The sequence below is a fragment of the Macaca fascicularis genome, chromosome 4 (genome assembly GCF_037993035.2).
Source record: "Macaca fascicularis isolate 582-1 chromosome 4, T2T-MFA8v1.1".
In the NCBI taxonomy this organism is placed as follows: domain Eukaryota; kingdom Metazoa; phylum Chordata; class Mammalia; order Primates; family Cercopithecidae; genus Macaca; species Macaca fascicularis.
Window position 1 is genome coordinate 134,889,282 of NC_088378.1, and position 23,626 is coordinate 134,912,907.

General features: G+C 52.8%; 1 protein-coding gene across 13 annotated transcripts in view; it reads left to right on the forward strand.

The window, feature by feature from the left end:
* CPNE5 (copine 5) overlaps positions 1-23,626 on the forward strand; it is a 96,574-nt gene that overhangs the window by 58,925 nt on the left and 14,023 nt on the right. For 11 of the 13 annotated variants that reach the window (XR_012433839.1, XR_012433840.1, XR_012433841.1 and 8 more), the window contains 4 exons: positions 3,138-3,242; positions 12,876-12,917; positions 15,253-15,328; positions 22,206-22,259. Coding sequence is in view for 10 of the 13 variants with exons in the window: in XM_005553155.4 (XP_005553212.1) it covers positions 3,138-3,242; positions 12,876-12,917; positions 15,253-15,328; positions 22,206-22,259 (277 nt within the window). In the remaining 3 variants the exon portion in view is untranslated. Of the gene's footprint in view, positions 1-3,137; positions 3,243-12,333; positions 12,602-12,875; positions 12,918-15,252; positions 15,329-22,205; positions 22,260-23,626 lie in introns of those variants that run through there. The other 2 variants (XM_074038220.1, XM_045390766.3) reach the window with 1 other exon arrangement.

Genomic DNA, 23,626 nt, shown 5'->3' on the forward strand with positions numbered 1-23,626 from the left:
CAGATTCTGGGTGGAAGGTCTGGGGACCTAGGTCCTCCCCAGCAGCCTGTTGTGTGACCCTAGGCAAGTGAAGACCCCTCTCTGGGCCTGTTTTCTCATCCAGTTGGATTACGTGGTCGCCACGGTCTCTTTAAGCACCACAATTCTGGCAGGCTGTGGCCACTTACAGGCTGGATTCTGCAGAACGAGGAAGCGATGGGGCCAGGGAGGTTAATTAGAGAAGCGCTGCTGGAGAAGGGAAACTTGGAAGCGGGTTTTGAAGGAGAGGAAGAAAATGGGTCCCCGCCTTGGGGGTGGGGGGAGCAGGGAAGAATAAAGGGCTAGAGAGGGGAGAAACGTTTGGGCAAAGCAAGTGTGCCCGGAGGGCAGAAAGACCTTCCCCCCAATTCCCCTTGAAATTTTGTGTGTGTGTGTGTGTGTGTGTGTGTATGTGTATGTGTGTGTATGTGTGTGTGTGGGGGGGCAGGGGAGTGGCGAGGAGGAGGTGTGTTTCAGTTCAAGGGAAAACTGATTTAAAAATCAGTTTTCCTGAACGTACAAAACAAGGGAAATTAGGTATGATCATTTGCATGACAAAAGGATTCTTTGTCTCACCAAAGGACTCCCAGAAGGATTTCTTTAAATAATTCTGTTGACTTTGACTTGACTTGACTTGATTGGGGGAGGAAAAGGCCTGCATATTGTTCTGGGCATCCACACAGGTCCCCTCCAGAGAGGCAGAGCCAGGGTCAAGCTGGGCTTGTCTGGCTGAGGCCGGCTGGGAGGAGGAGAGGGATTTGGGAGCAGGAGAGGGGTGCACTGCAAGGGGTGTTTGGGAAAGATTGCTCTAGCAGAGTGATGTGTAGGATGGGTGGGGAGGGTGCGGGGAAAGGGAGAGCCTTGTGACTGACACGGTGAACAGGTGGGAGGTGCTACCAGCTCCCACCCTGGATCTGTGCCGTGGAAATGCAGGGGAAGGAAGTGGGGAGGGGAGGAAGGGGGCAAAAGGACAATGAGGGGACCTCAGTCGGCCGGACTTGGATGGGGACCGAAGTCAGAGCTCTCTCCCTGGCAGTGGAGCCAAGGGAACCCAGAGTGCTTGCAGAGCAGCCGGGGAGCTGGTGGATCAGACCGGGGAGGTCGTGGGAGTTTATTTGGGGCAAGTTTCATTCCAAGTGTGAACTGGAGCATTCCGGGGGCAAGGAGAAACTGATCCCTCACGGGGATCCCGTGGGGCACTGAAGAAACTGATCCGGAGGCCCGCCTAGAGGTGGGCCGGTATCCGGCCCCTGTGAAAAGGCAATGGCTGCGCTGGTGAGAACAGAGTGGTCACTGAGGGTCTGCGGGGAGAAGACTGGAAGGCCTGTAGAGACACCCCCAGTTAGGAAGAAGGTCAGTGAGGGAGCCAGGAGAGGGAAGTGTCACACTAGCCACAGGAGGAGGGAGAAGGCAAGGGGGCACCTGCTGTGCCCCTGGAGCTGCACTTAGAACACCTGGTCAAGCCTGGCTCTCAAGTGAGAGGAGGGAAAGGGAGAAGTCAGTGGTTCCAGAGGTGGGAGGCTCCAGAGGGCCCACAGGGGTCTGTGTGATGGTCGGGGGGTAGTATTTGGAGCCCAGCAGGGCTTCTGCACAGTATCATCCTCTCTCCCTCCAGGACCACCCATTCCCTACTCCTTGTTGTCCCTCCAGCTCTCCTCCCCCCACTGCCCCAGGCTCCTCTTCCTGCCTCACCTGCCTGCCCCAGCCCTGGGCAGCTGTGGCCCCTCCTGCTCCCATCTCCATTCCCATCCTCGCCACCAGCTCTGGGGTGTGTGGGGAGGTCTCCCACATGCATCTCCACACTCCAGTGGGTGGGCGAGAAGGAGCAGAGAAGAGAAATGCTAAGCCATGGTGACAGAATGACATTTTGACTTGAAAATTGCCAGAGAAGAAATGACACCGGCTGTGTGGGTATGGGCGGAGCCCAGGCACTTATTCAGCTGACCTTTCCAACCAGGGATGTAGCTGGGGCTGGTGGTAGGAGATCTCAGAGAGACGCCCCTGCCCCTGGCTCAGCCCTGGCAGTGGCTGCCCATCCATGTGGCAGGGCTGGCTTCCAGGATGGGGCCAGCCAAGCATGGCGTGGGGCGTGGGCAGGGACACCAGATTAGGGCCCATCTGGGATAAGTCAATTCTGTACTTTTAGTTTGCAAAGCGGGTTCATGGATTCAGACGGGAAAAGCAGAAAGGGTCTTAGAGCTCATCTAAGTCAGGGGCTTTAATTTCATTGGACTGACATACCAGTGAAAGCTATGGAAACTCGCCCCCAGAAATGCATTGATTCATTTGTAAAGAATTATTGAATACCTACGAAGTGCCAGGCACTGTTCTAGGCACTAGGGATGTGCCAGTGATCAAAAAAGACAAAAATCCTTGCTCTTATGGAGCTTACATTTTAGTGACGGATCATGAGCAGAATAAATAAGGAAAAAATAGACTATATCAAAATGTCAAATGGTGACAAATGAAATAGAAAAAAAAAAGTCTGGGAGGAGTCTAGGGGATGTGACAGGCAGGAGACCAGGCAGCTGTCAATTTTAGATATGGTAGTCAGGGAAGGTTTCGTGGAGATGGTGTTTGAAGGTAGTGAGGAGTGAGTCATAAAGATGGAAATGGGGGAGAGAATATTCCAGGCCAGGGGAGCAGCAGGCACAAACAACCCATACACCTAATTTCTCCCAGTGTTTCCGGGATTCACAGACCCCTAAAATTCATCTGCTCATCCTTCTGTGGATTGCAGATGGAGAATCTTTGATAGAAGGTAACTGCCTGGGTTTGCAGGTGAGGAGCTGGAGGCCCAGAGAGGGGAGAGCTTGCTCAAGGTCACACAGTGAGGTGGCCCCAGAGTAGGGGCTAGAACCCAGGGCTCCTGACACCCTGGGATTTGTCCCCACCTCCAGGTCCTTGCCTGGTACAGGAACCCTTTCTGCAGCATCACCAGCAGACGGCCAACTAGTATCAGCTTGGCTCCTGTTGGTGACGGGCAGCTCATCACCTTTTGAAGCCATCATTTCCATCGTCTGGGAACCAGAGATGTGAACCAGTTGACTGCTCTGTTGACCTGCATTCACCTCCCTTGGTTTGGGCCTGACAGCCTTCCCTCTCTTCTTCCTCACCAGGTTCACCATTTGCCACAAAACGGAGGTCATGAAGAACACCCTAAATCCAGTCTGGCAAACTTTCTCCATTCCCGTGAGAGCCCTCTGCAACGGTGACTATGATCGGTGAGATGAGAAAATGTCCCTGCTTTTTCCCTTCTGCTCTGGGCCCGCCCCAAGCACAAGTGAGGGAGGCCTCGTTCATATCAACATGGTCAGTCCCGTCAGCAGGAACCAGGCCTTCTGGAGCTGTGCAGTGGGGGGTGCCCTGCACAGGCTGGGGCTTGGTGAGCCTCTCCACTCTTCTCCTGCTGCACCCGGCAATGTCTGCCTCTTCACAGCCTCACAGATCCTCCTCTCCCCACCCGCCCCACCTCTTTCCCCTCTGTCTGGCATCCCCACGGGTGGGAAACTCCCAAGGCTAGGGGGATGGGAAGTGCCAATGATTCCAGGGAAACCCAGATGGGTGCCCCGGGTGCCCAGGCCTGGAGCTCAGCAGCTTGTCTTTTCATTGTTCCCAGTGGAGGAGCAGATGGCAGCAGGGAAGCAGGGTGTTGATGCAGACAGAGGCAGCTGGTCCCAACTCCTGGCCAACAGACTGGGGAGTCAAGATCCCAGGGATACATCCTGCCAGCCTAATTGCCATAAACAAACGGGGTAGGGGTGGAATGCAAACAGCTCCTGGGATTTCTTTCTCTTTTTTGGACAGGGTCTCGCTCAGTCACCCAGGCTGCAGTGCAGTGGCAGTGGCGCCATCACAGCCCACTGCAGCCTGGACCTCCCAGGCTCAAGCGATCCTCTCATCTCCGCCTCCTGAATATAGTTGGGACTACAGGCACCTACCACCAAGCCCAGCAATTTTTTTTTTCCAGTACAGACTAGTTTCACCATGTTGTCCAAGCTGATCTCAAACTCCTGAGCTCAAGCAGTGCACCCGCCTCTGCCTCCCAAAGTGCTGGGAATACAGGTGTGAGCCACCATGCCTGGCAGATTTTTTTTGTTTTTTAATTGAGATGGGATCTCACTCTTTCACCCAGGCTGGAGTGCAGTGGCACAATTTCAGCTCACTGCAGCCTCCGCCTCCCGGGCTTAAGCAATCCTCCCGCCTCAGTCTCCCGAGTAGCTGGTACCACAACCATGCACCACCACGCCCAGCTAATTTTTTGTGTTTTTGGTGGAGATGGAGTTTCGCCATGTTGCCCAGGCTAGATTTTTTGTTTTAACATATGCCCACTCTTATTACATGTTGGCTATCATCTTCATCACCATTTAAGCGTAGATTGTGGAGTGTGGATACCATATACCTGGTTGCTAATCCTGACTCTGTGACCAAAAAGCGCCGTCAACTTGGGCAATCCTTGACCTGTCTGAGCCTGAGCTTCCTTATCTGTAAAATGGGTATTTAAATGTCTGTCTACTATACAGGACTGCATTGACGCTCACACGACACAACCTACACAACGAGGCTCTGGTGTGCCTAAAACACCAAATTTAGCGTCTCATCCACAGATGTTTAGGGAACCCCTGTCATGTACCAGGCACTGTGCTAGATGCTGGGAAATCAGCAGGGAACAAATGTGCAGTCTCCACCCTTCACCCAACCTCGTGGAGTTTACATGCCAGTAGGGGAGGCAGACATTAATCCAATAATCACATAAGGAAACATGTAATTATACGTTGTAGCAAGTGCCCGGAGACAGTGGGGCCACCCAAAATGGGAGCTGTGAGACTGTGTTGGTTTCTGTTGAGTCACGAGAACCTATGCCTGTCTCCTGGTGATTGCCACAGCTCAGGTGGGCGAGCTGGTAGGGGGCTCAAGGGCAGGGCTCTCTGGACAGCCAAGAAAGCTGGGCCTCTTCAGGTCACTCCGACAGGAACACTAGGGTGTCGAAACAGACACCTCAGGTCAGGTGTGGTGGCTCACACCTGTAATCCCAACACTCTGGGAGGCTGAGATGGGCTTGAATCCAGGAGTTCAAGACAAGCCTGGGTAACATAGCAAGACACCCATCTCTACAAAAAAAAAATTTTTTTTAATTTAAAACTAAATTTTAAAAAATTAAAACATTACAAAAAATTATCTGGGCGTCGTGGCGCACATCTGTGGACCCAGCTACTCAGGTGGCTGAGGTGAAAGGATCATTTGAGCCCAGGAGTTCAAGGCTGCAGTGAGCTATGATTGCACCACCACGCTCCAGCCTGATGTCTCCAGAAAAAAAAGAAAGAAAGAAAGAAAGAAAGAAAACCTTAAAAACAAAAAAAGAGAACAAACAAGCAAACAAAAACACAGGTACCTGGGGGCAGCTGGGAGCCTGACAAGGCGTGTTAAGGGGATGATGGGCAGATGAATGGCCTCTAGGCACCCCTGTTTCCCTCTGAAGAAACCCCCAGGCTGCCAGTTTGAGACATGAGCTTGCTCTTTTCCCTGTCTCTTGGCTGGGACAGAAATGCCACAATCTGTTCCACAGGTGGTCATTGAGTGCCTCCTGTGTCCCAGCGTGGCGCCTCTAGCTGTGCGGCATTTAAGCGAACGGAGTCGCATTCCCATCTTTAAGGAGCCTGTGGTCTGACCACAGGGAGCACAGATGTGCACATGTATTTTAGACAGATAAATAAGTGCACAAAATAAGACTGGGAACAAAGACTGTCTTAGCGCTGCAGTCAAACAAGCCTCTGTTACACGTCTAGCTGGCTCCTGGGGCTTCTAGAGTGGGTGAGGGGATGGGAGGACAGGCTGGTTGGAGCAATGAGTTCTAAAGAAGGCCCAGGAAAGGCTGGAAATTCAGGGGAGGGGGATCCTGGGGACAGGGGCATGGGAATAAAGGGAGATGGAAACAAAGTGAGAGGAAATTCAAGGTAGGGGGATGGGAGAGTGGGCCAGTTAAAGTCTCACAGGGCAGAAGGAATTGGGGATCCCTGGCACAACTGCCCTGAGGTTGCTGGGGGCCCAACTGACCCCCCACAACCCTGTATCTCTAGGGAGGAGCTCCCAGGGTTGCAGAAGCCAGCTTTGTCAGGGACAGTGAAGGGGGCAGCACGGCTCAGAGGCCTGGCTTCACCACTGGGCCATTGGAGGAGGTGGGTATTTATTTGGTGGGAGGGGCAGGCTCCCACCTCCCGCTCTGAGTCAGAACCTAGCCCCACCTCCCTGCAGGATGGCTCTCCCCCATGTCCAGAAATAGATCTGCCATGACATGACAGACAGTAGTGTTAATCAAGGAGGCCAGGCATGTCACTCCGGCTCTGAGAGCGGTCAGGCCTGTCCCCCCACCCCCCAGCCCTAGTGTAACCCTGTAACCCACGCACCCAACAGCCACTCAGGAGGTGCCAGCATCGGAAGGCCCTCCAGGGTGGGCAGGGGAGGGCCCTGTGCAGGAAAATGAGGCCACCGTCCCCTCCTTCCAAGGCACCTCTGGGAGCCTCACAGAACCATAGTTGATTTAACCCAACAACCATGTCTTCCAAGCCAGTCAGGCCCCAGGCACTGTGTTGGGTGCTGTGGGGGCCTATTGAGCTATTGGACCCAAGCCTCGCTCTTAGGTTGCTCCCAGGCCAGTGGGGAGACAGACAGGTCATAATAATAGCGAAGACTCCTATAGCCCTTAACCATGGGCCAGGCCCTGCTCTAAGTGCTATGTATAGGAACTAATTTAATCCTCCCAACAATTAGCTCGTTGGAAAGAGGTGCTGGTGCTATCCACATTTTACAGGTAAGGAGACAGACAGGCCCTGAGAGATTAAGTAACTTACCCAGTGTCTTGCTGCCAGATGATGGTAGAACCAGGATTTGGACCCCGGCAGGCTGGCTCTAGGTTCTGTGTTGTTAATCCCTATGCTCTGTTGCCAAATAGCCAAGACATGGCATGACAGAGCTGTGACCAGGGTACATCTGGGGGAGGCTTACTAATGAGCACCTTGCTCAGGGGTTAGGGACAGTTCTGCTTTCTGATTAGAGGTAGGGAAGCTGCTTGGATTGGTTTTAGTCCTGAAAGCATTAACGTCCTTCTGGCTTTAATACCAAATAATTCAGAGGGGAGAGGAGAGGGGAACGGCAACAAGAAAGAAGAAGACCCAAAAGGCCTTGATACCTGCCTGGGTAAGGGAGTGAAAGAGGGGAAGGGATAATGGTTCAGCGTTTGACGGCAGTAAAAGGCGGCACCACCAACAGAAATGGGCAGTGTGATCGGGAGCCAGATTCTCACACACACAGATTTGTGTCATGCAGTTCTTTTCACAGCCTATCTGCAACCATTTTTTAAAAAATTATCCGTCATAAGTTATAAAGATTATGTTTGTTGTTTGAACACAAGCTGCTGCTGTTGAGAGGTTGGGGAAAGAGAGGTAAACATGGTTTCAGCCACATTGAGAGGAGGCAGCTGTGGACCAGGCACAGCTAAAGCAGGAGGGGACAACAGTCTGGGGGTTCCCAGGAGGGGGGTGGCCAGAGATCTGGTGCCCTGGGAGACACTGGGGGGGGGGGTACCAGAGGCCAGGAGCAAGAAAGAAGAGGAGATGGTCAGAGGGATAGCAGGAAACTAAGAGGAGGGCGGCACGGTCAGGGAGCATCCCTTCCTATTGTGAGAAGAGGTACAGGAGGATGAGAACCAGGCCTGATGAGAAAGGTCATTGTTCTTGGAACGATGGGTATAGAAGCCAGGTAATATGATTACAGTTACTGAGGACTTAGGACATGGACCAAGTTGTATTCTAATTGGTTTAAATGCATTATCTTATTTTGCGAATTTAAATTTTACAATAACCCTAGGAGCCACGTACTAGTGCTGTGCCCATTTTACAAGGGAAATAGAGGAGAAGATATTATATAACTTGCCAGAGTAAGGAGAAGCTGCATTTCCCTCCTGTTGAAATTGCCTCTGGCCTGGCCCTCTGGCCTGGAGTCTCCCTGCCTTTGCCATGTGTCCAGTCCACACAAGGCCAAACCTGAGTGACCCAGCTGAGCAGAGCTGAAGTCACAGGAAGTGGCATCAGGGTCAGAGACAATCCAGCCTTCCAGTGAGGTAAAGTGGGGTGATGACAAAAAGCACTTCCCCTGCCTTCCTGGAATTTGCCCTACTCTCTTAATCGTTCTGTGACTTGAGGATTTGTCCCTGTGAAACCACAGTTGTCTGGGTCAGGCTGCTCACACCTTGATGCTGAATGAGTAGATTTTAAAAGGGTGTTAAGTGTGTGGAGTCCTCACCTGGAGAGAGGAAAGGAGTCACCACAGCTTCGCACTTCTGCCTGGCACCCTTGATGTATGACTTGCTTCTCTTTTGCATCTGGCCACAGATGAGCTTCCAGGAGGGCCAGGCACCCTATCAGGCACCTCCACTGATGGCCTCGATGAAGGGTGTCTTATCATTCTCGGTTTTCACATGCAGAAGCTGAGGCTCAGACGGGAGGCACAGTCACGGCAGCACTGCCCAGTGTTGCACGGTGCAAGCTGGGGGCCGAGATGGTTGCCAGTCTCACTGCCTGCCCCAGGTGAGGCCCTGATGCTCCTCTTCCTGAAGAGTTGAGTGTTAGACTGACTCAGGTCCATTTAAGGCAAAACCCCTCAGGGCCTGTCAGCTCTCGGGACTTGTAAGCCTGCAGGGAAACCTTCCCCCTGCCAGGCAGAGGCTCATTAGGAGGCAGACCTTACCGCTCGGCTGGGAGGGAACTAGAGAGAGAGCTGGTTGGTGTGCAGTGGGGGGCAGCCTGGCGTTTTGGCTGGTGTCTCTCATCCCTGATGACTTGACCAGGCTCACACCTATCTGGCTCTGTCATTGCGGCCGTAGGTGTCCAGAGGCCCAGGTCACTGACTCCTGGCATCACCACTGACCAGCTGTGTGACTCAGGGAAAGCCACATACTCTTGGCCTCCTTTTGTGATGTTGTAGAATGAAGGTATTATTACCTTCACAGCCCATTTCATAAAGTTGTTAGGAGCTCTCAGTCAACCAGCAAATATGTATACAGCACCTGATATAGGCTAGGCACGGTTCTAGAAGCTGAAGATACAGCAGTAAACAAACAAACAAAAATCCCTGGTCTCATGGAGCTGATATTTTCAAGAAGCATGGGAATTGTTTGGGAGACAGGAGCTTGGATAAAGGGATGGAGTGTTGTAGACAGGAACGGAGCAACTTTATGTGTCCAGTGCTGACTGTATGTGGAGATACTTCACTTGCACAGCAGCTCCAAAGTGGGTGTGACTTTTCTCGATTTGGAAAGGAGGGGAGTGTCTGAGGGTTAAGCCAGTGGCTCAGGGCAATAGACCTAGTACTTGGAAGAGCTGGGACTGCCAGCCAGGGCTGCTCACCCCGGAGCCGAAGGTCTTTTCTGCCCACCTTGCCACCTCCTAGGTTAGGCCTCAGTTCTAAGCCTTTTTATGCCAGATAAGGTGTTCATTGGGTGATCTGCAGAAGCTCATTTCATTTTCCCACACCCAACAAGCCTGTTATTTTGGGTGCTGGCCCCAGAAGTCACGGTCAGCCAGACTGCAGCTTTTGTTGGCCCTGTGCTAAGGGTTTGGGAGCCAAGTCCAGCAGGTGACAAGTAGCATCTGCAATGACTTCAGGCAGCCCAGCCAGGGTGGACGGCCACAGAACTGTGAATATGGCTGGGCACGCTGGTTCATGCCTGTAATCCCAGCATTTTGGGAGGCCAAGGTGGGCGGATCACTTGAGGTCAGGAGTTTGAGACCAACCTGGCCACCATGGTGAAACCCCATCTCTACTAAAAATACACAAATTAGCTGGATGTGATGGCATGTGCCTGTAATCCCAGCTACTCAGGAGGCTGAGGCAGGAGAATTGCTTGAACCCGGGAGACAGAGGTTGCAGTGAGCTGAGATTGTACCACTGCACCCCAGCTTGGGTGACTGAGTGAGACTCTGTCTCAAAAAAAAAAAAACAAAAAAAACTGTGAATAGAGTAGTGAAAGCCTTATTTGCCTTATCCCCATGGCCTTCCCCTGTCTCTGGGCACTATTTCTCTCACCTCCTTCTCTCCCAAGGCTGGAGTTGCAGCCTTTGAGCTAATCTGACCTCCAGGCTGCAGCCATCCCTGGAGCCTTAATGGAGGCCAGGCCGAATTTGCGCAGGAATCTCACACTCAGTGCTCTCAACCTGGGTTGCAAGTTCAAATCCCCTGGGGAACGTTTAACAATTCCCATGCCCAGGTTGTACGCCAGACCAATTGATCATGAATCTCTCAGGTAAGACATTGGTGTCAGTATTTCTAAAGCTGACACCAATGTGTCATCTTGGGGGATTTCAATGTGGAATCTTGGGGGGATTCCAAAGTGCAACCAAGTTTGAAAACCAGTGCAGTCTTCTAGAGAAGGTCAGTGGCTCTGGCTGCAGGCTAGAATCCATCACAGAACTTTTCAAAACTACCCGGGCCTGAGTCCCATCCACACCAATTAAATCAGGCCATCTGGCCTGGGATTAAAAGTTTCCCCAGGGATTTTGTGGATATCCAGGACTGTCACCACAACTGGGGTCCTCCTCCAGCCTCTGAGCATGTGGCCATCACCCATCTAGTCACCTGATGTTGGTGGTCAGAGGAGAGCTATTCTTTGCTGGGGTCTCTGAAGGTCCCCTGCAGAGCTTAGCAGGCTGGGGAAGGACTGGGAGGCCACTAGGCAGGAGTAGAGAGATTTCAGCCTTGTGGGGCCATGACCGAAGTCCTGGACTGGGAGTCAGGGACTTGCTCTTCTTCTGGCTCAGACCCTCAGCTGGGTGACTCTGGGCAAGTCACTGGAGGCTCTTAGGGCTCAATTTTCCCATCTGCCAGTGGGGTGGAGGCCATCACTCCAGAGCACACACAGCACAGTCACTAGGGAAGCCTTGCAAACGGATTCCTGAGTCTTGCCCAGAGCTGGGCCTGGGAGTCTGTGTCTGAAAAACTGCCACTGATTTGGCCAGGCAGTCAGGCTTGAATCCAGAGTTGCAAAGCCCAAGTACCTGGGCTCAAGTGTCCCTTGATTTAAGTAAATTTCATATGTAAGACTATCAGAGGCCAGGCACCATGGCTCATGCCTGTAATCCCAGTAGTTTGGGAGGCCGAGATGGTTGGATCACTTAAGGTCAGGAGTTTGAGACCAGTGTGGCCAACATGGTGAAACCCCATCTCTACTAAAGATACAAAAAATTAGCTGGGCATGGTGGCACATGCCTGTAATCCTAGCTATTCGGGAGGCTGAGGCAGGAGAATCACTTGAATCCGGGAGGCGGAGGTTGCAATGAGCTGAGATTGTGCCACTGCACTCCAGCCTGGGCAACAGAGCAAGACTCCATCTCAAAAAACAGAAACAAAACAAACCAAAAATCCTATCAGAGAGCAGATGAAGTGGAGGGAAGGCGGCGTTTTTGTAGAGGCCCTCCCATGCGCAGGCAGGCTTTACTGGCTTGTTCTTGAGCTGTTCTGCAAGGCCCTTATTACTTCTCCTTCCAATGGTGGTTTATGGCTCAAGGAGGTTAAGTGACATTTCAGGTTCCATAGTGAGGGGCCCAGGTCCAAGCCTAGGGCTGTCGTGGTCTTTCCACTCTTTCCAGCTCATCAGCCCACCTTCAGGGGCTTAGGTGATTTTTTTTCCCTTTCCACAATAACTCATCTCAAAGAGACATGGTTTTTTGGTTTTCACAAGAATTTAAAGGATTCCTTTAAATGGTGGGCTTCTAGGCCTGCCCCATTGTACAGGAGTCCAGTGCACAACCTATCGGGCATTCCTTGGTTCAGAACAGTTTCTGCCCTGCTTCGGTGGATCTGTCCCCTACCCCCAGTCCTGAGGAGGCTCATCTGAAAGGAGACAGCGCCTCCTCCTGGGGGGGCCCCAGAAGCCCAAGGCTGACTCCTGGCAGGCCCGAGGAGATGGGCGAGATGATGGGACGTTAACAGAGACAGGCCCAGGGAGCTGCCTCTGTGCACCCCACTAAAAACTGGAGGCTGAAGACCCCAGCTCCCCAGGCCCTTCCCACCTCCCCAAACCTGACCGTGCTGTGGGACCCTTGCAGCTCCCCTGTCCCTGGGCATCCCTGGAGGACCGAGCAGCTGGCGCCAAGGGTTAACTGCAACCCTCCACCTCCCTCCTCCCAGCTCTGGTCCCCTAGCCTGTTGCCATGGGAACGTGGCTAAAAATAAAATGGGCTCTCAAAGCCCATCCTCATGCATAGGAGTCAAAACAAACTAATTAAAGCAGCCAGGCTAAAATATGAAGATAATTACACCCTCACTCAGGAGCCAGTCGTGGGGATGGAAAAGCTCAGCAGGCCATCCCCGAGCCAGGGCCCTGGGCTCCTCCCTGATGTGCAGGGCTGGCTCCCACACCCAAAGCCCTCAGATCGTTAACAAGCAGTCTTGTCCCCCTCCCCTCTACCCTGCCGGAGCCTGAGATCCGGGGAGCACCACACTCCCACTCTCCCGGCTCCTCCACCCCTGGTGAATCCACAGTGCGGCTCCATGCTGGGCTTAGGCCCCTTCTGCAGTGGCCAGGAAGAAGGTGGGGTGAACTGAAGTCTGCAACTGTTTTTCCCACATCCTCCTTGAAATTCTGGGTGGTCCCTACGCAGCCCTGGCTGCCCTGTTCCTAAGGCCTTTCCTAAAAGACCTCAAGGAGATCCTTGTCTCTCAGGCCGCTGCCTCCCCACCCAGGGCCCTGGGGCCTAGAGGGAGTCCTGGCCTCCCCATCTGGTCTGGGAACATGAAGAGGGCCCCATCCTCAGCCACGTGGGTGTGGGGTTGGGCCCATCCCAGCAAAGGCCTTTGTTTTGCAGGACCATCAAGGTGGAGGTATACGACTGGGATCGGGACGGCAGGTAAGCAGGCAGGAGGGCGAGAAGGTGGTTGGGGATGGGGACAGCCACTGGGGAGGGGTTTGGGCGCTGCCCTCCCATGGGGAGCTGTGACCAGGCTCCCACCCGCAGCGGCTCTGCGGGTGAGGGAGCCTGGGTTTGTGTGTGTGTGTGTGTGAGGAGTCCTCTGCCACAGTAGCTCCTCCCCCTCCAGCTCCACAGAGGCACCAAAGGACCTCTTTCCTGCAGGATATGATGTGAGGGGCATAAGAGGCCTCATTTTCCCCAAATAGCTGCCCAGGGGCCTGCCAGTACCCGCAATCTCCCCACCCATGGCAGAATTTAGGGCTTTCTGAAGAGTGCATGCTCTAGGGCACTAGTGAACCTCGAGCATTCATGGACACATTTTCTGTGTGAGGCCTTGGGCTAAGCATTGTGGGGCGACCGAGACACAGATGAGCCCAGTCCTCCGAGACCCCCCACAACCTGGCGGGGAGGCCAATTGTACCCGTACAGCCCTCAGCTCATCAGAGGAGCTGTTTGCAGAGAGCCAGGACTGAGGGAATGGGCCGTGGGAAGGGTGAGCTAGGAGGCGTGAGTGGACTCATGGGCCGTGAGACAGTGCTTGCGTAGGGCTGTGCCTGGCTGCTGGGAGGGTGCTCCCCACTCGGGGTCTTTGGGAGGCCAGTACTGCTGGGAATCCATACAGGAGGACAAGAGCAGGCCTCTCAAAGTTTCAGTCCAGAAGCCTCCCTCGCTTCTACTTGTCGGTTGAGCCAAATCCAAATATGTCACCCTGACTTTTGTGACATTTCCATTCTGTGGCACTGCCAAGGAGTGACTTAGGAGGACTTCAAGGTCCCCCCAGTGTCCTCTGCTACCTCCCAAGTCTGTGATATGGACAGGGGGTTTGTCTCATCTTATGTAAAGTGCTATGCAAATACAGCTCCAGGTGAGACCCAAGCCCCCTTCCAAGGAACTCGCCTTCCCCTGAGGCCAACCATCCTACAAGAAACTCCAGAGCCGCTATGGCCTCCCCTCCTTGCCTCTCAGCTACCTCACAGTCAGCTTCTTGTTTCCACCTGCAATTTGCCTGGTCTTACCCTGGCGTTCCCATACTTCTTTGCCTGGAATAGTCTCCTCTTTTGTGGCAGTTGGGGCCAGCCACCAGATGCCACTGGGTCCCACCAGGAAGTTGCTCACAGTCAGAATGCTGAGAGCTGTAAATATGTAGACACAATACAGTGTAGGCTCATGGGGGAGGGCGGGGCCCCAGAGACACGTCTTGGGCATCAGTCTCCGGCTGGATGCCCCAGGCCAGCACGTTGACCACGGCCCTCTGGCAGTGACCGGGAAAGCTAAAGGAGCCAACCCTGGGGTCAGTGGGAGTTCTGCCGTGTACAAGTCTTGGCCGTGCTTGATGTAAGCACTCCAGAGGTGTGGGCACTGCAGAAAACACTTCTAGACACCCAGCTGGACATTGCTCTATTGTGTTTTAAAAATAATCTTATTAGAGAAGGGTTTAATGAACACTTTTAAACCCATCACCTGAATTTAACATTTGTTCAATTTTATTGTATTTGCTTCATCTATGTTTTGCTAATGTAGCTTAAATTATAGACATCATGGCATTTTACCTTTAAATACTTCATTGAAAATGTCTAAAAAATAAGGGCATTTTCCCACTTACTTACAAATGCCATTATCATACTTGACACATTGAACAATATTCTTTCTTTTCTGAGATGGAGTCTCGCTCCATCGGTTGCCCAGGTTGGAGTGCAGTGGCACGATCTCAGCTCACAGCAGCCTCCACCTACTGGGTTCAAGCGATTCTCCTGCCTCAGCCTCCGGAGTAGCTGGGATTATAGGTGTCCGCCACCACGCCCAGCTAATTTTTGTATTTTTAGTAGAGATGGGGGTTTCACCTTATTGGCCAGGCTGGTCTCAAACTCCCGACCTCAGGTGATCCGCCTGCCTTGGCCTTCCAAAGTGCTGGGATTATAGGTGTGAGCCACCGCGCCCAGCCACAATATTCTTAAATACCATTCACTATTCACTTCATATTCAAATTTCCCCAATTGTCCCCCAAATACCCTTGGTCAAACAAGCATCCAAGTAGAAGTGGGTGCCGTTCTTCCAGGGCCCTGTTCTGTGCTGGGTGACAATTAGGTTTCTTCCTCTGTGGGCAACACTGGGCTCTCTTCCCATGGACCCAGCCTGTCTGCTGGCATGTGCCCCTGGAGTGGAGTCTCAGGTAGAATTGGGAGCCAGAGAAATATGGATGTGTGCAAGGCTGGGGCTGGGCAGAGGCAGAGCCCAGCCTGGCCTTGGTCTCAGCAGCCATCTTCCCTTGCAGCCATGACTTCATTGGGGAGTTCACCACCAGTTACCGGGAGCTGGCCCGTGGGCAGAGCCAATTCAACATCTATGAGGTGAGGTGGGCACCCGAAATCTGGGGTTTGCACTGCTAAGTGGCCCAGTCACTGAGGACTATAGTGAGCCATGCACTGGGCTGGGGGCTTTGTGCTTCCCTGAGAGATAGGCGTTATTGTCCCATTCTACTGTTCAGGAGACCAAGTCTTGGAGAAGTGTGAGAACTTGCCCAAAGTTCCACTGTTCAGTAAGTGACAAAATCAAGACACAAACAACCCAGACTTGGCTGATTTCCAAGTCACTGAGTTATAGTGCCCCCATAAAGAGCGCTTCCCACAAGCGAGAGAGATAGGAGCACGGGGGACCAGTGTACGAAGGTTCTGGGCTTGAGACCTGAGGTCCTGAGTTCAAGGTGGCCTTGTGCTTTCAATCAGAACAGTTTCAGGGCCTGCTGAGTATCTTACCCGTTTCAGTATGAAAGCTTCAAGAGAATGAGGTCAGGATACCTTCTTTGTTCTAGCCCCAGAGCTGGAGAGCCTCGGACAAGGCAGCTGATCTCTCTGGAGGTGTAACAGTAGCATTTGCCCCCAAGGGACAATATCCGCGTGTGTGTGTGCATGCGTGTGTGTGTGCGTGCGCGCGTGTGTGTTGTGTTCTCCCTCTTTTTTTTTTTTTTTTTTGAGACAGGGTCTCACTCTGTTGCCCTGGCTCACTGCAGCCCCAATCTCCCAGGCTCAAGCGATCCTCCCACCTCAGCCTCCCGAGTAGCTGGGACCACAAGCATGCACCACCACGCCCGACTAATTTTTTAAATTTCTTGTAGAGACAGGATCTCACTATGTCGCCCAGGCTGGTCTTGAGCTCCTGGGCTCGTGATCTTCCTGCCTTGGCCTCCCAAAGTGCTGGGATTACAGGCCTGAGCCACCGCGTTCCACCGTGTGCTCTCCCTCTTGCAATTCCATCCCCACCTTCCAAATCTAGCTCAGGTCCTGCTCTTCTGAGAGGTCTTCCCAGCCACTCTTGTCCCCGTGCTTTTTTTCTTGTCTGAGCTTCCACAGACGTCATGGTTCATGCCAAAACCAGTTAATGGCAGATACTTATAACCCAAATAACTGCTTGGGTTCATATCCTGACTCTACCACTTACTAGCTATGTGACCTTGGCTAAGTCCCTGAACCACTGTGTGCCATGCAAACTGAGAATTAAACAAGTTAATGGAACAATGCCTGACGCAGAGGTCAGCACTGTCTTCTGTCATCATCTGCTGAGCACTGTGTGCCCAGAGACTCACATTTTACAACTATCCTACCATCCTGGCACTGTCCTCACGCTAGCAGCCACTCAGCCAGCGAAGTTGAAGAGCTGGCCTTGAGTTCTATTACTGAATCCAAATCCCATGCTACCCCCACTCCTTTGCCCTGTATGTCGGTTCTGCGTGGGCAGGTCTTGTGTTCCAAGTAGACTTTCCAAGGGCTGGTGAGGTGACAGACCTTTCTGTTGCCTCCCCTCACTGGCCAGGGCACTGCCGGGCACACGGTAGGTGCCCGTTATACATTCACATGCTGAAGGAGATTGAACATGGCTATTGTAAAGATGGAGTGTGGATGAATTTCTTTGAAAGGGCTCTAATACAGTACATTGCTTTGTTTTCTGCATCTGCAAAGAGAGAAGCTGTCTTTGTCCCTGCTCTCCCGCCCCACCCCAGGCAAAGAGAAGCAGACGCCACCGTTCTCTGGCCTCCTTTGAGGAGATTTTAGGGAGGTGAAGGGAAGGGGTCAGATCTCTCGGAGCTTGGCTGGTAAAGGTGCTTGACAGGCGCGGAAGGAGCCGTTTCTCTCAGGCCAAGAGCAGAAAGCATTCGATTAACTTGTTTTCTCAGTTGTTGATCCCTGCTTCTTTGTAATTAACAAGAGAACGTACCACAGTGGGAGGCGGAAGCACTGTCTTCACACTTCGGAAGGCCATCAGCTGAAAAAGGAGCTCAGCTCTGGCAGTCCCGCAGGGAGGCCGGTTTGGGGCAGGAAGGCCTTGCTAGAATCAGAACTGCCTGAAGAGGGAAGAGGCTTCAGCCAATAAAGACCCATGCCTCGGGCCCTGGCATTGCCCTGGTGTCAGGCTCCTATGTCCAGCTGTCTGCTGGCCCCTCCTGGGGCTCAGCCTTCCAAAACTGAATGCATTGGCTAAACCTCCCACAGCACTCCCCTCCTCCTGGCCAGCCAGCTTCATCTCAAATATTCCCATCATGGAGGCTCAGGGCACCTGGGGAGTCATACTTAACATCCCCATCCCTCACTCCATATCCAGTCCACAACCAAACACTGCCCTTCTACCACCCATGTTTTCTGACATGGTTCCCTTCATCTCAGGCCACCACCACCACCAACCTCATCATCTCCCCCGTGTGGGGCTTTGCCACAGCCTCCTCACAACCTGCTTTCTTCCTTCTGTCCTCTACACAGTAACCAGAGTACTCCACCAAAATAGTGATCTGACCACATCGCTCCCCTGCTTAAAACCTGTCTAGGGCATTCCACCCACCACCTTAGCCTGGTTCACATACGGGAGGTGGGAGGAGATACTGAAAGATGCTTCCACCCCAGCTGAGATCTACTGACCTACAAGGTGAAGTCCAAGCTCCTTCATTCAGGATGCCATTTCCCCAGCCAGCCACCCGCAATCTGTGAATGCATGCTTTTTGTTTTGTTTTGTTTTGTTTTGTTTGAGACGGAGTCTCACTCTCACCGAGGCTGGAGTGCAGTGGCACAATCTCGGCTTACTGCAACCTCTGCCTCCGCCTTCAGGCTCTAGCTATCCTCCCACCTCAGTCTCCCGAGTAGCTGGGACCACAGGCACACACCACCACCCTGGTGATTTTTTTTGTGTGTGTATTTTTGGTAGAGACTGGTTTTTGCCATGTTACCCAGGTTGGCCTCTAACTCCTGAGCTCAGGTGATCCACCCGCCTTGGCCTCACAAAGTGCTGGGATTTCAGGTGTGAGCCACCACGCCTGGCTGTGCATGTAAATAGAAACACACATCGCATGCCTTTGGAGGCCCCTAGGAGTGGCCCCTGCCCCTTCCCTCTGCCCATTTCCACAATCGGCCCCATCCTGCCATTTAAGGCTCTCTGAACCGCCGTACTGTCTCAGTCTACAGGGCTTGATTCACACGGGTGCCTCCACCTCCTGTCTTCTCCTGGGTAGGAGCTGTTGGTCCACGGAGCCTCCCTGTGGGTGTTCCTCCTCCAGGAAGTTGTGTCCACCTGCACACCTGCTGCACCCCAGAGCTTGGAGTGGACACTTGTCCGTGTTCCTGGGGTCCCCTCTGGCTATTTTCTGTTTGTGACACTACCCACTCCCTCAAAGACCATGAAGTCCTCAGGGTGAGGGTTGTGTTGCACTCGCTGCTGCTCTCCTGGCCCCTAGGAACCCCTCAGTGCCCACCACCCCACCCCACCTAAGGTGCATAGGAGGGAGGATTCCAGACCTGATTCAGACCCGGCCTGACCACCAAGAAGAGAGAAAAGAGGCGACCTAGTGGAAGGGCGGCTCCTGGGCTGGCCCCTAGGTGGCGCTGGCCCCCCTGCATGGGATTCACCATGGCGGGACTGGAGAGGCTGAGGCTGAGGGCATGAAACTTCAGGGTAAACAGGGATCTGAGAACAGAGCATTGCTTTAACATTAAAGCAGTTATACTAGAGAGTGGAAATGTGGAATACAGGCTAATTTAAAGATAACATAGAAAGCTTAGAAGAAATGTGCTTGTGGCCAAATCTTTGGTTACTCTCAGAACTCCAGGTTCGTTCTCCCCAGCTAGGAGGGCTATGTTGGAGCAAAAGTTTGAGATGCTCTCCATTCCGATAGTTCAACACCCTCAAGGGAGAGATCGGGAAACTGAGGCACAGTGCAGCACTGGGGCTGCCATTTTGCCCTCATCTTAACAGCTTGCCTACTTAAGCTGTTTTCCCATGAATGTGTCTGTGAGCACCTCACCATCCGGGTAGCCCCATGGAGGGGGCGTCCTCCAGTGCTAAAGAGGGTGCTCTGGTCTTCTCTCCCAGGCTCTCCCACCATCTCGCCCAGGCTCTCAGTTTCTACCTGCACAGCTTGCCTGCCCTCCCACGTGAACTTCCCACCTGTGCCCCAAATTCAGTTGCTTCCATGTCTACCTGGTCACCCCAACCCCTCCCTCTCTTGAACCTCTATAGCCACCCTCAGGGCCCAAGAGGCGTGGTCACTTCTTGACGATGCTGTTCCTACCATAGCTCATCACCTGTCCCAATACCCCCAAGTCCTCATTACCTCTTGTAGGGACTAGTGGTGGCAGTAATAGTAGTAGTAATAATTTTAAAAAATAGCAACTGAGAGGCCGGGCGCGGTGGCTCAAGCCTGTAATCCCAGCACTTTGGGAGGCCGAGACGGGCGGATCACGAGGTCAGGAGATCGAGACCATCCTGGCTAACATGGTGAAACGCCGTCTCTACTAAAACATACAAAAAACTAGCCGGGCGAGGTGGCGGGCGCCTGTAGTCCCAGCTACGCGGGAGGCTGAGCCAGGAGAATGGCGTGAACCTGGGAGGCGGAGCTTGCAGTGAGCTGAGATCCGGCCACTGCACTCTAGCCTGGGTGACAAAGCAAGACTCCGTCTCAACAACAACAACAAAAAAAAATAGCAACTGAGACTGGGTGCAGTGGCTCACACCTGTAATCCCAGCACTCTGGGAGGCTGAGGCAGGAGGATTGCTTGAGCCCAAGAGTTTGAGACCAGCCTGGGTTACGTAGTGAGATCTTATCTCTACCAAAAAAAAAAAAAAAAAAAAAGGCCAGGCATGGTGTCATGTGCCTATGGTCCCAGCTACCGGGGAGGACTGCTTGAGCCCAGGAGGTCAAGGCTGCAGTGAGCTATGATCCCACCACTGCACTCCAGCCTGGGCCATAAAGCAAGACCCTGTCTACGAAAAAAGCAACAGACACTTATAGATAATACTTACTACATTCCAAACTCTGTTCTAGGCATTTTGCTTTTAATGGCCCACTTAATCCTCATACCTTTCCAGGAGGCAGGCACTTCTTATTCCCATTTTACAGATGAGGAGACTGAGGCACATTGAGGTTAAGTAACCTGCCTACGGTCACACAGCTATTATTAGGTGGCAGAACCAGGCAAATATTTCCTGGATGTGCTTCCTCCTCCCCTCACACTCACCTCCACCAGGCCCCAGTGTCCTAGAGCCTGCTCTGATTTTGTCTTCTACCAGCTTGGAGGTCATCAGAGTTCCCTGCAATGCCCTTCAGACATTTTTCACTGGGCATTCTAGGCTCTCCTCCAACCAGCCCAACTTACTCTTCCACCCTGTGGTTCTGCCATCAAACTGGGCCTGGGTTCTATGCATTTCTCCCACAGAACCTCCTCTGACATCCATCTCTCCATGCCCAGAGCCTTCCTGTCCCTCTAAGTCTGCCTTCAAGACTGCCTGCTCCAGGGAGCCTTTGCTGACACTCCCACCTAGAGTCGTCTTTCCTTCCTCCAACTCCCCTGACACTTCTGTGATCCCCCTTTTTCCGTGGCCCTTGTCACTTTTTGCCCTAAGGATATATCTTCTCTCTCCAACAGAGGTGATGATGCCAAGGGAGAAGAAACATGTTTTCACCCATCCCATAAATATATGTCAAAGAGATCTGTTTGTATCTGTTATCAAGGTGGCACCAATGTATGCACCACTGGCCTGGGGGCAGGAAACCTGGTTTCTAATCCTGTCACTACCCAGATGGCTGTGTGACCTTAGGCAAATCACTTGGTGTCTCTGAGCTTTAGTTTCCTTCTTTCTGGAAGTAGATAGCGATACTCACCCAGACAGAAGAGACCATGGCAAAGATCAGCTGACAACCTCTGTGGCAACAAAGACAGGGAAAGGGGAAATGAGTTCACCAGAAACCAACAGGCAGCACAGGAGGTGTGAAAATTGCCTGGATTTGTTTGATGGGACATTAGGGAAAAGTTGTGCCTTAGACTTCCTTTATTAAAAACAAAACAAAGAAAAACTGGTGAGGGTCAAATGAGAATACAAATACAGTAAGTGCAGAAGTCTGGCGGGGGTCCGCAGTGCTGGGTGGCTCTCGTCACTGAGCCCAGTCTTGGCTTTGGCACCACTGGGATTCGGGGCTGCATCATTCCGTGCCATGGGAGGCTGTCTTGTATACTGTAGGATGTTTACCAGCATCCCTGGCCTCTACTAAGTCCCTCAGTTGTGAAAACCAAAACTGTCTCCAGAGGTTACCAAATGTTCCTGGGGGTACAATCACCCCCGCTTGAGATCGGTGAGTTAGCCACCAACAAGCCTTCTCTGAGCACCTAACTCTGAGCCTAGCCCCACGGTTTGTCTGACACAGGTCTGCTTTGGAAGTTAAAGCTTACACTCAAAGAATAGCTAAAGAGGTTCCTGCTGCCAAGTAAGAGGGATGGTGATGGAGAGGGGAGCCTCAGAGGCCCTGGGCAGCCCTTGGGCTGGGTCCCAAAGGAGAAACAGGGGAGATTGGAACTGGCTGAGTGAGGAAGGGGGTGCATTTTGGGTGAGGGGAGCAGCCTCAACCAACACAAGGGACAGGTACGGACAGGGCTGCTTTGCAACACCAAGACTTCTTTGGCTGTACTGATGGAGGGTGTGTTCCAGGGAGCAGTTGGAGAGAAGGTTAAATAAATATTCCTGGTTGATCGTGGGACCCTGGGTCTGATCGGAGAGCCCAGTTGTGTAATCCAGACTCAATACCAGTCTCCCACAAAACCTCCTTAAACCCTACTCCCCTGGCCCCCGTGGTCTTCACACCCCACACTCTAATGGGGCTGGGCTTGGACCACACCCAGGGGTGGGTGGAAGCCCTCAAGACCCACTCTGACTGCCTGGAAGCACACCTTACCTGGTAACTGGTTTTTCCTGCAGGTGGTAAACCCGAAAAAGAAAATGAAGAAAAAGAAATACGTGAATTCTGGCACAGTGAGTAGCCACACCCCTCTCTGCAGCCGGGTGTAGACATTCTGAGCCCCAAGCTAGGTCTGGTATCAGGGAGGCCCGTGCGTCTGTGTGTGCGCACGGGCGGAGTGTGGGAATCAGACGTGGAGGAATCAGACGTGGAAGAGAGATGGGGTGGGGAGGGGTGGGGAGGGGTGGGGAGGGGTGGGGCAGATGGAGCAACAGCCGGGGGAGGGAGTTGACTTGCAGACCACACAACAGGCGCTGGCTGTATCTACCATGAGGAATCGCAGACACCCACGGGACTTCCTGCAGGAAGGAAGAGGAAGAGAAGTCGTATTTATTGGGCCCCTACCTTGGGAAATTCCCCATGCCGGTGCTTTTCACAGGTTGTTGCCCTGAGAGGCAGATATTATCATCCCCTAGTCATGAAAGAGGAAACCAAGGCTGCAAGCAGGAAAGTGACTCAGCCAAGGTCACACAGCTAGAAAGTGGTAGAGACGGGAGTCAACATGACATCTCACTCCAGAGCTGGCAGCTGCTACGGGCGCTGCCCCTGCTTAACCGTGGGATGACATTTCCTGGGATGACACGCCAGCCTAGTGGCTTCTGGGGGCTGGTCTTCAGGACGTTCATATGTTTATTCAACAAATATTTACTGAGTGCTACTGTGTGCCAGGCACTGTTCTAGGCACATCGGACACAGCTGGAAACAAGACAGACCCAAATCCCTGGTGCTTATATTCTAGTGGGGGGAGACAGAGAACAAACACACACACACACACACGCCTGTGTGTGTCAGTTGATCATGAGTGCTATGGAAAAAGTATAAAGGGTAAAGGGACAGGCAATGGAGGAAGTATTGAGGATACCGGGAAAAGGGAATTCCAGCATTCCTGCTGTAGAGAACAGCACGTGCAAAGGCCCTGAAGTGGAGCTCACAGTGCATTTCTAGAACAAGCCACTGTCTCTGCTGTGCAAACACACCCAAGTTCATCCTCTCTGTGTTCCTTCCTCACTCTAGAGGCCCATGGCTAGTGCAGCCAAGCCTGGGCATTTGAGTCAGGCAGACTGTATCTCCAGACCTAGAAGAGGTCTTCGGGAACTCTGGGGTTCCTCTGAGGAACCTCATTTTCTCTGTCTGTAAAGTGGGACTAATAAATTATCCCCACCTTGCCACTGCACAGGGCAGCTGTGACAGACACATGGGAGATGCAGGCTTGTGAACTGTAAAATTACTCTGCTCATTCGAAGGGGACTGAACACCATTTCTTTGATTGTAACTGCTTCACAGACTGGGGCTTGGAATCATATTTCCTTTGTCCCAGGCTGCGGCGTTTCTTAGTGGGGATGCTGTCAGCGTTGAGGCAGGGAAATTATTCATCTCACAG